Here is a 12,666-nt window from a genome sequence, read left to right as displayed (position 1 = left end):
AACTTGCAACCATCACAAGAAAGCAGCAAAAGCCCAACGACTGCTTGATTCTCGTATGTCCGAAATTACTAAGGGCCTCGCGGCTTTATCCGCCTATCTAACTGTACTTAGCTGGTGATACTATACAGAATGGGCGGAACTTTTGTTCATGGTCACAGTTGAAATCAGGGCAAGGACAGTCTTGTGCTGACATCACGACCTCGGGGAGCTCGGCTTCAGGCGATCATCACCACGATCGTCTCAATAATCCGTGCGCCATCGCTTTTTCGGTCCCGAGTTCGGCAACAGCCTATCATGGCCAATCCAGCGAGGCTATTGCGATTATACTATGGTCAAGGGCTGGTTGCTTTAAAAATAACTATAAAAGAAGCAGTTCAGCACGTTCATAGCTTCTTTCCAAGCATCAAGCTCATCTCATCAACTTCAGCGGTCATAGAGACAGCATCCCCTCATCATGGCACTTCGAAACGCTTTGTTCAAAGCCTTGCTGGCTTCGATTACAGTCTCACATAGTCTAGCCCTTCCTGCTCCCCAGTAAGTCCCCATTGACCATGTTGCCCAAACCCAATCTAAGATCGATCAACAGGATGGGAAACTATGGAGAGAACAAAGGCCCAGTAGGCGGAGTTGATCCCCCGACTCCGACTGTCACCTCAACGAGCGGTTCCCTATATGGTGACTCGAGCCTGCTGGGCGGCAATGCTCCTTTACCTGACCCAGACAAGTCTGACTCCGCCGTGGTCAAAGATCCAAAGCTCGTCAAAGGCCAGAAAGCAGATGCCAAGCTTGGAGTATACCTAGACTTTGACGACGTTGACGTCCCCCAGCCGATGCGTGGCGGACTAGGTGCCACTGATCCTGGTCCTCGAACCTATGAGTACGAGAAGCTCAACCCTGATCTGTATGCGCCTCCCGGCACAGATACTGGAGATGTCCCGAACGCTATGTGGCCGCTGGGTCTTTCCCACAACCGTCTTGGCAGCGAGCCTGGCGCCGGATGGGCAAGACAGCAGAACCAAGCTGTTCTCCCTGCAGCAACCGCCATGGCTGGAGTAGACATGCGCCTTGCTCCCAATGCCTACCGTGAACTGCACTGGCATACTTCTGCCGAGTGGTCTCTGGTCACCAAAGGCTGTCTCCGTGTGGCTGCCATGAATGAAGAAGGCAAGAGCTTTGTCGACGATCTCTGTGCAGGTGATGTCTGGTTCTTCCCTCCTGGTGTTCCTCACAGTCTCCAAGCCTTTGACGAAGGAGCTGAGTTTCTGCTCGTGTTCAACGATGGTAAATTCTCAGAGGATGAGACTTTCTTGGTATCTGAGACGTTTCTACGAAACCCTGTTTCCGTTTTGGCCAAGAACTTCAAGACAGACACATCTGCCTTTAAGAATCTTCCAAAGGATCAGCTTTACGTGAGTACTCTGCCCCGGTCTATCTGATTAAATACTAACGCACATTAACTATAGATTTTCAACGGAACTCCAGCACCCAAGGATATCAAGGAGCAGACCGTGACAGGCTCAGCAGGCGCTTTGAAGGGCAAGGAATCATACACGTACCACTGGTCTCAGCAGAAGCCACACACCGTCCCCGGAGGTTCAGTCAAGATCATCGACCCTACAACATTCCCCATCGCCGAAGGCTTCTCAGCCGCTCTTGTCGTGGTCCAACCCGGAGCAGTCCGCGAAATCCACTGGCACACAACTTCCGATGAATGGAGCTACTTCCTCCAGGGAAGCGGCCGGGTGACCGTCTTCAAAGCACCCGAGTCAGCTCGCACCTTTGACTTTACAGCCGGAGGAGTGGGATACATCCCAGCTGCCAACAGTCACTATGTTGAGAACACCGGAGACACGGATTTGATTTTCCTCGAGGTTCTCCAGGCGCCCAAGTTCTCAGACATCTCTGTGGCGCAGTGGTTGGCTTTGACGCCGCGGCAAATTGTCAAGGACCATCTGCATGTTTCGGACGAGTTCTTGGATTCGTTGCCAAAGGAGAAGGAGTTTATCAAGGTTGGAAACGTGGATATGACAGCCATTGCGGATGAGGGGAAGAACTAAGCAAGAGGGCATGGTTGGGATAGTTTTAATACAGGAAACGAAAAAGTAGATGATGATAGATGATTACTCGAGCCAATGTAAGCCTTACACATGTTCAAAGTAAATACTACTTGTGATGAGTTATCCAGTCTTCTAGAGTGTCTCCTCAATGTGCCGGTGAGTTATCGATACATCATACATGGATATACGCTATCTTCCGAGTGTTTGGTGGAATAAGGTTTGTTTCGAATCACATTAAAGAATTGGTGTTGTTGTTCCGTGCACACCAGACTTAGGTAGTTTCAATATCGCGGAGTTTTGGTCATCTGAAAAGTGTGGAAATACCGATGATAGAGCTGTTCATCGCGACAGACTTGGCAACACCACCTATTGTATCAGAAAATCCCATCGCCTGGATTAAAATTGTGACTTGTCGACCTTTTCAGCGGTCTCCTCGGTCTGGAACTTGGCAATTGATAGCTTGTCTGTACCTTATTGAGGGTCGTGTCATATTGGTACAGGGTGGCTTGCTGACTAAGGACTTGATGATGTTGGTTGATGGTGTTTTGGGTGGTTGGGATCAAGCTAAATCGTAGCCGTACGCAGGTTTCAGCTGTCACAATTATTTGACTTTTAAATTTTTGACCAGTCGGCAATGTTCCAGGGGCGTAGTTATCAGAGGCAATTGATATTGAAATATTCCACGAATTGTCATTGCAACTGCAGGTAGATAGGTACTATAGAGTCGATTCACTGGCAGAACTTTAATAACTACACTCAATAGCTGGTAAAAGAAAGTGAATTAGAACGAGTTCAGCCCGGGATATCATATTGTCAAGGGTGAGTTAATGTGTCCGTATTCGCGGTGTGATAGAATTTGTTGATCATGGCGCTTGCCCAAGACATTCTGATAAAGCGGTGAGATGACCATGAGGGGGGGCTTTTGGGGTTTGCTTTTGGTGAGGACTAGGTATAGTTACGACCAGTTTTCTGTCTGGTTTCTATTCAATTGCAAGTTTGTACAAGTGAATCAGTAGAACATACAGCAATTGTATCATCAACTCATCCTGCTTGTGTCCAAACTTGGTCTGTAGTTTAGAGCCAGGCAAGACAGTTGTTGACAAGGTTCTCGTTTCCCTATCTTTAGCGCTGTCGATGAAGCCACTCCCACCCCAGCCAATTGGGGGACTAGGGGACCTAGAGGAGGGGGGGAACAAAACATGGGTCAAAAAGTCCAAGTCACACAATTGATCTAATTTGCCACAAAAAGGAGAAGCGAGATAAACAATTTGGGTTGGGGAGGGGAGACAACAAACAACATGGAACGACAGCGACAAGGCAACCACGGATGACAAGAGATACTGCAGGTACCGTTGAGCCCATAACTGCAGTTGACTGGATTCATTGAGTTTCAGTTTATTCTGTAGCCTGGACTCACAACAGCTGGTAGGTCTGTAGGTATAGCTCCAGATAGCTCAAGCTTAGCTTGGTCTAGTCAACAGCTACCCCCATCAAAACATGGACACATGTCCACATAATCGATTGGCAGACAATTAAACACGAGCTCTTCTTCCTCCCACCTCCCACTGTACTCCCCTGCTCTACTGTAAGACCCAGAAGCCCATAGCAACTGAATCAAGAGTGAAGGAAAAAAAGAAATTGCAATACCAAATATTCAGTTATCCGACACCTAATAAGTGACCTCGTTCCATCCAATTATATGTACACAATCATGCCACTAGTACCTCTACCGCCTCTTTTCTTTCCTCGTTCCTTCCGTTAGTAACCCCCCCCTTACCCCCCTCCTTTCTCCTTCCCCAGGCACCGGAATTCTCCTTCATTTTACTTTTAGGCACCATTTTACGTGTGTTTTAAAGGAGACTTTTCTTTCTCTTGCCTCAACCTTCAGTGAAACGACCAGACCCAGAGACACCTCACGTACAAACAAACACACACACACACAACACATTAATCAACTAAATCTGTCAAGATGCGTGAGATTGTAAGATTTAACTTCTGACTGACGCCTTGTCACTCAATCAAACTGACTTTTTTTTCTTCCCCAGGTCCACGTCCAGGTCGGCCAATGTGTAAGGGCGAACCCACCACCAAAAAAACTTTGAGGGACATATGTTGAGTTGATGAATCTTTGTAGGGCAACCAAGTCGGTTCCAGCTTCTGGTAAGTCTTCTTTTATAAGCTTTGAGCTCAATTGAATCCTTGGAACCTAGATCTAACCGTATTTCCAGGTCCACCGTCTCCAAGGAGCACGGCATTGATGGCAGCGGCGCGTGAGTCAACAACGTCACCGACTTTATGCCTCACACTTTTGTCTAACCTGAACATCAGATACCACGGAACTTCAGACCAGCAGCGTGAGCGCATCAACGTCTACTTTGCTGAGGTGCGTACCAATTGCAGTTGCAGTCGCAGTCGCATATTGCATTGCAATTGCATATTTCAACGTGATTCCTAACTTTCTCAGGGCGGCAACGACAAGTACGTCCCCCGTGCTGTTCTGGTCGATCTTGAGTCCGGCCCCCAGGATGCCATCCGCGCCGGCCCTCTAGGCCAGCTCTTCCGCCCCGACAACTTTGTCGCCGGTGAGGCCAGTGCCGGAAACAACTGGGCCAAGGGTCATTACACCGAGGGTGCCGAGCTCGTTGAGGAGGCCATCGACGTTGTTCGTCGCGAGGTCGAGAACTGTGACCACCTTCAGGGTTTCCAGCTGACGCACTCTCTTGGCGGTGGTACCGGTTCCGGTATGGGAACGCTTCTTCTGTCCAAGATCCGCGAGGAGTTCCCCGATCGCATGATGGCCACCTTTTCCGTTATGCCCTCGCCCAAGGTTTCCGATACCGTTGTCGAACCTTACAACGCCACTTTGTCTCTGAACCAGCTCGTCGAGAACTCTGACGAGACCTTCTGTATCGATAACGAGGCTCTGTACGATATCTACGAGAGGACCCTCAAGATCGCCGATCCTTCGTACGCCGATCTCAACTACCTGATTTCCACCGTCATGGCTGGTGTGACGACATGTTTCCGATTCCCCGGACAGCTCAACTCGGATCTGCGAAAGCTCGCTGTTAACATGATTCCGTTCCCCCGACTTCACTTCTTCATGGTCGGATTTGCCCCTCTGACTGGTCGCAACATGAAGACCTTCCAGCACGTTACCGTCCCCGGTCTTGCTCAGCAGATTTTCGACAACAAGAACATCATGGCCGCTGCCGATTTCCGCAACGGACGATACCTCGCTTGTTCCGCCATCTTGTAAGTTTTGAAACTGACCAAATTTCAAAAACACCAAAACTAATGAAATTCCCAGCCGCGGACGTCTCTCAACAAAGGAGATCGAGGACCAGATGCTCAAGGTTCAGACCAAGAACTCCGAGTACTTTGTCGACTGGATCCCCAACAACGTCCAAACTTCCGTCTGTTCCGTGCCTCCCCGCGGTCTCGACATGTCCGCCACCTTCGTCGGCAACTCCACCGCCGTCCAGGAGATCTTCAAGCGTGTCGACGACCAGTTCTCAGCCATGTTCCGACGCAAGGCTTTCTTGCATTGGTACACGAGCGAGGGTATGGACGAGATGGAATTCACCGAGGCCCAGTCCAACTTGCACGACTTGGTTTCCGAGTACCAGCAATACCAAGACGCCGACATCGACGACGAGGCTGAGGAGTACGAGGAGGGTGAGCCCGAGGAGTACGAGGGTTGAATATTGGTTGGGAACGTTGGTTAACATCATGACTATTTGGTTTATATCCTCACTACTACCCTCAAAATGTTTCTCATCCCCTTCTTCGTTATACACACATTTAAAACAGAAATTGGTTCACCAGGCCTAACTAAATTGGCCATATTAATAACAGGCGTGTTTTTTAAGCACGATTTCTAAAGATTCTTCCCAAAAGCGGCTTCCTTCAGACTTGTACTTCCATAAGACTACTCTATTCCTTAGGAATGTCTACATACATCTTCGCAAAGCCAGTGTTGTTCCACTCTCCAGTCTCGGTGTTGAGACTAACGTTGGTGTGAGTGATTTCTCCATAACGAAGAGCACCAGACTCGGCACGACCGCCAGCAACAGGTCGCTTGAGATGGTTCTCACCAGAGACGACAGTAAAGTTGGCCAAGGGAATGTCCCACGAGTTGCGAGTAGCGACAGAAGGGGAACCTGAAGATATTAGTGAAACTGCCTTGACATCCAAGTTGGAAACTCACCGTAGAATCGAGATGTGACATTCTTGGAGTTGACGTCGAGGATGAAGTATCCACGGTAGTAGCCTTCCTGCCATTGCAGCTCGGGGTTCTTTTCAACTCTAGATCGAGAGGATTTACCAGCCGTAGGCTCGATTGGACCGCCGATACCATTAGAACTGACAGCGGTTCCAGCAAACTCAACTCCGATGCTTCCGGCGCCAGTCTTGTTGTCGTACTCCTTGGTTCCCAGCCACACGAGGTCCGAGACCTAAAGTATGTTAGTTGATATCCAACAGCGTAGAGTCAGACATACCCAGTTCTGGTGGCTATCACCAGCGAGGAACACATTGTTGTTAATGTCGTTGTTGTACAGATGCTCAAGAGTTCGGTTTCGGTTCGCGACGTAGCCCTGCAAAAATTAGATAACGAAAAAGACTGGTATTGTAGTTTGAAACTTACGTTCCAATTATCACCAGAAATAATCTCACCGGAACCATAATTCTCAGTGATACGTGAAAAGATGATTTGGTTGCCAACGATTCGCCAAGTAGCACCTCGCTCCTTCGACTCGCTCAGAGATCTGTAAAACCAGTTCTCTTGACGACTTCCCATGAGTGTTCGGCTGGGATCGTCACTGATCATTGTGATATATTCATCGTTCCATTCCAGTGAAGTGATACTGCGGTCATAGTTTCGCGTGTCGAGAATGATGAGGTCGAGGAGCCTGCCCATTTTGAAAGATCTCCATACACGGAGACCATCGTCCAAGTCGGTTTGGCTATAAACAGTATTAGTAAAAGCCGAGCACAAAGAGACCAGTTCACAACATACCGGATAGGCATCCACTCAAAGTAAGCTCGTACAGCGTTAACTTTTCGAGTATCGACGCTGACCTTCTTTCCGGATTTAAGAAAAGAGTCCTCAGTATTGTTGAGGGCAGAGAATCCATCTCTGTAACCATTGTTTGCAAACTCTGCATAGTTGTTAGATAGGCGCCCCTGACAGAGTGCAAACATACCGTGGTCATCCCAAGTTGGAATCCAAGCAAAATCTTTGGATAGAAGCTGTAGATCTGGGTCGGTTCGGTACTGTAACACGTGAGGGTCCGGCTTATACAGCGGTCGTCCGGAGATCATACCTGTCCATGACGAGTTCGGTAGTCGTGAAGCGTAAAGATATCCTTCTTGGGATTGGTGGCTCTTTCGCCACCATTGCCATATTCGTAGATATAGTCTCCCAAATGAATAACATAGTCATGCTCGTCCTTTCTAGCCGCATTCCCATAAGCATTGAAGTAACCATTGGCTGGGCTGGTCAGCGAATTTCAAACTTGGACGAGCCTGATGGAGGCGGTGGGCAATACTCACGATAGTTACTGCAAGAGAAAACAGCAAAGCTTAGATCGGAAACGTCGTCGTCCGCTGTAGGGGCAGTCTTTGTACGGCCGACGGGGCTTTTGTTGTCCGAGTTACAAACGGAGAATTGATAATAATAAGTGGTGAGAGGCTTTAAGCCATCGGCCTCAACCTGGGAGAGTTAGTCTCGTTCAGTGGAGTAATGCTTCGATCCTCACCTTGATAGTATAATCGATATCAGATGTAGTGTAAGCCCGACCGCTAGCCACCGACTGTCCTTGATCCACAGAAAGGTTGGAGTCAGAGACGACCCATTCCACGCAGATAGGGTGAGGATCGGCCTTGATGTACTTCTCAGTCTCGTGGCTGTAGAGTCCAGCAGTACCGTTTACGGCGTTGTTGCTCAGACTTGAATCAAGTGAAGGGGCAATGCGAGTCCATAGGATAACGCTTTCGGGCCAAGGATCTCCAGAGGCGACGCCATGGGCGAAGTTGAGTTGGGATGCATCATAGGGTGTGTTGCCGCGTTTCAAGGAACGGCGCTTGATCAGAGGAACGTTCATACCGAGTCGATCATGACGACGAGACGGACTGGCATAGTTCAGATTTCCATCGAACTCAGCCACCACGGCTGTGGGCAAAAGGCCACAGGCACAAAGGATCGCAGCAATCTTCATGTTGAGTTTGGTGAAACCGTTGACAACAAAAGAAGGTTGGAACCGTTTGCGCATCCGTCTCGTCTCGTCTCGTCTCGCTTTTAAACGTGAGGGATTGCCATCTAAACCACGCACTCGTCATTAGTATGCAGGTTCCCATAGAGAGGTCGTTATCGACAGCCAACAAACTAACCAAGCTTGCACACGTTCCAAGCAGTCTAGTGCATCACCGTTGGTGTTGCATATCTGCGGCACGCTTGTGTAACTGAGCCCTGGCATTTGCGTCAACAAAAGAGGTAGAGATGTGACGATCTGAGTGACCAGTGGGAAAGATAAGAATGTTAAGCATCGAATGTCAGAGGCAGTTGCAATCCACGTGCCGTTGAGGTGGAAGGTGTAGTCACACCGTGGTGTTGTTCCCCACGCTCATTGGTTGTGCGACTGGTGTCTACTTTTTCTGTACTGACCCAACCTTTGGTGAAGTAAATCTACCTCTGAGCTTTGGGATAAGAATATAAACAACAAATAGTATAATTTATGTAGTATAGAACAATTGACTTGATAATTCAGTCTCTTGATACTTCCAACGGTCACTGCCCTCCCCCCTCCGCGTTATCTGCCTCATCATCCACCGGCCTCAACATCACAGGCTGCGCATTACCCTCCTTGTCGAAAGTAGCTTGACCAATCTCCTTAAACCCCAGCTTTTCATAAAGCGGCCTGCCTGAATTGCTAGACACAAGTACTGCTGGTACCCTTTCCTCTTCAGCTCGATCGATACCCCATTGCGCCAGACGCCGTCCAATACCGGTCCTTTGACATTTGGGAGAAACGCCTAGCCACGATAGACCCCAACGCTCCTCGGGGTAATAGCTCTCTGCTACCTTTGCGCCGGTGGCCAAGTACTGTAAGGCATCTGTCGATACTAAGTTGGTATCGGGACCGCCAGTGATAGTTTCGTAGAAATTGCCCATCGTCGTCTTGAGTCTCATAAGCTCTGTTTCGGCGTCTGTTAATACGTTCTCTAGTCACAAGTGCAAAGAAAGGACACTCACTCTTATCCCAAGTATCTCCTTGCCAGCTCTGAGCGAGATAGCTCGATCCATAACGAGCCCAAACAGCAAAAGCAACAAACTCGCCATCACTTTCTCTTCTCGCTGCAAGTATGACAGAACCTGGCTTTCCATACTCTTCGCGGAAGTTCGTTTGCCAAGCTTCTCGGAAGCACTCAGGGTGTTCAAAGCGCTTTGGTAGGACAAGAGCGTAGAGGGGATCGTCTGCGAAGCATTCGCAAGCCAGGTTGACGAGTTTGTAGGCTTCCTGGAGCGAACTGATTCGCACAATCTTCAGAGACGTTGTTGACAAACTCATCTTGTGCGCTTGATGTGGAAGATACTAAAGCTTGATTATTTCCAGATTTCTATAGTTGTTTGTTTCGTTGTGTATGGTATCTGAAATCTGAAAGATACTGTATGTCGGGCTTTTAGTTAACGCCGTGACAATATCTTGGAGTCTTCTAAAGCGTGAACACTGACCTTATGCTCCTTCTCTTTTATCTTTAGATGATGATAAAAAGAAAGGGCGGTATGCATATATAAACATGGGAAATGCGGTAGACTTTTAAATACTCGTCTGATCCTGGCATAATTGTTGTCAAGAGTCGTGTCTCTTATGTCACGCTTGTTCCAAATGGGTCATGTCTAGCGTCTCTGAGTGGCTGCGTCGTATTGATGCGCAACAGGGACTTGAGGGTACAAAAATAAAGAGCCTAAGAATGTCCTATGACTAGTATTCATCTCTTATGCTTTTTAGTCTAGTACTGATCGTCTAATTTGCTGGTTCTCATCGCCAAGACAAAGCAATTCACTCCCACAAGTGTCGTCATTGTCTCTGCTCCATTTGCATCTGACCGTTGGTTTCGAATGGGGTCTCCTGCTGGACTAGTCCGAGAATGCGCGGGGTACGATCAAATAGCAATTCAAAGTCTGGGTTGAATTCCAGTCTCGGGGGTTGGTTGTTGGCTACCAAGAATGCGATACCGTGATAACTGTTGAGCAGCCGTTGAATGACAGAGGACAGCCACGGGATGTCGGTAAGGGTTGGATGGTTGCGTTTGATGATTTCATCACATCCTTCGAGAAGAAATATGGCTCCCCATCTACCCGAGAGCTCGAGAGCTTGCTTCAAGGTAGCCTCAGCGTTTAAAATGTTTTTGTCCAGTTCATCAACAGTCAGGGTATAAAGACACACTTTCATGCTTTCGGCAACTGGGTTTTTGTCAGCGTAAGGAACAACGGTTTTGTAGAATTTGGAATAACCACCATTCACAACAGTAGACGTCTTTCCAGACCCGGCTTCGCCTGTCAAAAGTATAGTCAGTCCTTTCGGGTGTCCAGAAAGGATAGACCGCATGTCTTCCGTTGCAGCAAGGGATTTGAGGAATGTCTTGTCGGTTTCATTTTGAAGGCTGAGTTTGCCAAGGTTTTCAAGACCATCTGACTGCTAGTCCGGGATTCTGATACCGTCGACAAAAAGGTAACCTGTGACAAGGTTAGCTGGAGGGAAGGGTTTGCCTTGGAGTTCTGGTCTAGTTACCCCATTGCTTCGTTCTCAAGTAGAAGCCCGGTATAAATGGTGGGCAGTACTCCCAGAGATTAGTCCATTTGTTCTGTTCCGGGATCGCTACCCGACGTGTTCCACCAGTATGATCCAGAAACCATCCGGTATCCATGACGACCCTCTCGTTTTCCAACTATTCCACAGGTCAGATAGATATACCTTGGTACTTAGTAGCAAGTGACGCATTCTATGCCCAGCTGAGACCTTATATTAGGGCAAGGCAAGGCAAAAAAAAAAAAAAAAACGTTCTGTGTAAGCATTGGAGTCATAGTGCTTGAAAAGTGTGATTCAAGATGGAAACCTTATTATCTGACTCACCCTTTGTTGATCTCTAGGCGCGGCACAGCCGGCACTTGCTCCAGGTAGGGGAGTAAATAGACCAGAGTATTCTGCGAGGTGGCCGATGCATTTCGAAAAGAACTCATGCCTTTCGCCTCGTTTCTCCGCTCTCTGCCTTATTTGTGTATCAAATTGTGCGGTTTCCAGGAACGGCGATACATCAAAGCTAAGGAAACTCTTTCTGCCTTCGTAAGATGGGATCATGGTCATTTCGCTCATCCATCCGCACATATCTCCGTTATAGGCGGCGAATTTATAATGAATAGTAAAGACTTCGGGGGGCTCAGAATACACGCAGTTGATGACTCGATACAGGCGGAAATCTGCCCCTTGCTCGTAACGGATTACATCTGACCCCGGGGGGTAATATTTAATGAGATCTTTGAAGCAAGAAGAGGAGACCATGGTGGTGATGTAAGATGGAAGATGATGTGGAGGAGACCTTTGCTTCCTCAGATAGATAGGTAGGTAGGAAGGTAGGTATATCCTGCCGAGTCATAATGCTCAAAAGTATGATTTATGATGGAAACCTTATCTTCAGGTATATCCTGCCTAGTTGGTACTACGTACCTGGGTAGCAGAAAAGTTGACCTCTGAAGACTTAGTGTATAAAAATAAATAGACTAAAAGGTATGATCCAAGTAGCATAAGCTGACCTACTAATTTCGTCTCTTATGCCTCCAGCGGTCAATATTTCTGATACCCTGAGGCCTGCCTGCCTTGGTCTTGGGTCTTGACTGCCTTGGCTTCTTACTGAGGCAGGTGTGGCTCCTTTCGGTGTATAACGACAGTCATCTTTAATAATCTCAAAGAAGGAACTGTATACGCTGTCCTAGCCCTGGCAGGGTTTGATAGCTACCTAGCTACCTAGGTATAGCTAGAATCCTTTGTCAAGCTACCAATAGATAACGGGAGGAGTCTTTCGAGCCTTTTCGGTCTGGCTATTTGATTGGTATGTGGTCTCATCGATATTGGGGAACAGGATGATTCTTTCGGCCGGCCGGATCTGGGCGTATCGCGAAAGCATGTAATCAGGTGTCTGTAGAGGGGGGCAAGTCAGTCAGTAAGCCTGCGATGAAGGGTTGGAGGCATATTTAATACTTTACAGCTTGAATAGCGTTTGACCGCCCAGGCTATAGTATAGTTCGATATGCGTCTTCCAGCAGAAAACATCGATTAGGTGATACTGCCGGTCGAGTCGTTCTTTTATCGTGTAAGACGAGCTGGACGTATTCCTCCTGCTGAACGCTGAGATAGGGCTGGACACCAGAGAATCCTCAATACGCTTCTTGATTCAGGTTCCGTTTCTCGTCCCATTGGCGGCTACCGCACTGTGTAAGTGCTCTCTGGAGTTTCGATTCTCACGATCAAGTATATGTTGTAATAGATCTATAGATCTCACTTGTGTTAGCTCAACTGGCATTTAATGTCATAAGAGGGAGCAAATGAGC

The 12,666-nt window shown here is 48.1% G+C and overlaps 5 protein-coding genes across 5 annotated transcripts, besides 2 other annotated features; 2 read left to right on the top strand and 3 right to left on the bottom strand.

Annotated features, from left to right (window-relative positions):
• Positions 1 to 454: 454 nt before the first annotated feature.
• FPSE_01639 (uncharacterized protein) lies at positions 455 to 2,057 on the top strand (the record flags this gene model as incomplete). The annotated part of the gene is made up of 3 exons (XM_009254759.1): positions 455 to 534; positions 587 to 1,409; positions 1,464 to 2,057. 3 exons carry the CDS (start codon positions 455 to 457, stop codon positions 2,055 to 2,057), a joined length of 1,497 nt encoding a protein of 498 aa, XP_009253034.1.
• Positions 2,058 to 4,026: 1,969 nt separating this feature from the next.
• FPSE_01640 (uncharacterized protein) lies at positions 4,027 to 5,761 on the top strand (the record flags this gene model as incomplete). Its single annotated transcript, XM_009254760.1, has 7 exons — positions 4,027 to 4,038; positions 4,103 to 4,126; positions 4,192 to 4,217; positions 4,286 to 4,327; positions 4,386 to 4,440; positions 4,522 to 5,312; positions 5,368 to 5,761. The coding sequence occupies 7 exons, from the start codon at positions 4,027 to 4,029 to the stop codon at positions 5,759 to 5,761; spliced, it is 1,344 nt and encodes a 447-aa protein (XP_009253035.1).
• Positions 5,762 to 5,937: 176 nt separating this feature from the next.
• On the bottom strand, positions 5,938 to 8,278 carry FPSE_01641 (uncharacterized protein; the record flags this gene model as incomplete). Its single annotated transcript, XM_009254761.1, has 10 exons — positions 5,938 to 5,971; positions 6,019 to 6,220; positions 6,268 to 6,514; positions 6,560 to 6,655; positions 6,706 to 7,024; positions 7,078 to 7,219; positions 7,265 to 7,334; positions 7,385 to 7,551; positions 7,614 to 7,773; positions 7,820 to 8,278. The coding sequence occupies 10 exons, from the start codon at positions 8,276 to 8,278 to the stop codon at positions 5,938 to 5,940; spliced, it is 1,896 nt and encodes a 631-aa protein (XP_009253036.1).
• Positions 8,279 to 8,333: 55 nt separating this feature from the next.
• Positions 8,334 to 8,355: a microsatellite.
• A 492-nt stretch (positions 8,356 to 8,847) lies between these two features.
• On the bottom strand, positions 8,848 to 9,628 carry FPSE_01642 (uncharacterized protein; the record flags this gene model as incomplete). The annotated part of the gene is made up of 2 exons (XM_009254762.1): positions 8,848 to 9,254; positions 9,313 to 9,628. 2 exons carry the CDS (start codon positions 9,626 to 9,628, stop codon positions 8,848 to 8,850), a joined length of 723 nt encoding a protein of 240 aa, XP_009253037.1.
• A 510-nt stretch (positions 9,629 to 10,138) lies between these two features.
• FPSE_01643 (uncharacterized protein) lies at positions 10,139 to 12,010 on the bottom strand (the record flags this gene model as incomplete). Its single annotated transcript, XM_009254763.1, has 5 exons — positions 10,139 to 10,617; positions 10,853 to 11,009; positions 11,195 to 11,565; positions 11,786 to 11,808; positions 11,970 to 12,010. 5 exons carry the CDS (start codon positions 12,008 to 12,010, stop codon positions 10,139 to 10,141), a joined length of 1,071 nt encoding a protein of 356 aa, XP_009253038.1.
• Positions 11,670 to 11,698: a microsatellite.
• Positions 12,011 to 12,666: the final 656 nt, after the last annotated feature.

Source organism: Fusarium pseudograminearum, chromosome 4 (genome assembly GCF_000303195.2).
Source record: "Fusarium pseudograminearum CS3096 chromosome 4, whole genome shotgun sequence".
NCBI lineage: Eukaryota > Fungi > Ascomycota > Sordariomycetes > Hypocreales > Nectriaceae > Fusarium > Fusarium pseudograminearum.
The sequence above is the reverse complement of the archived record's forward strand: the minus strand, read 5'-3'. Positions and strand labels throughout refer to the sequence as shown.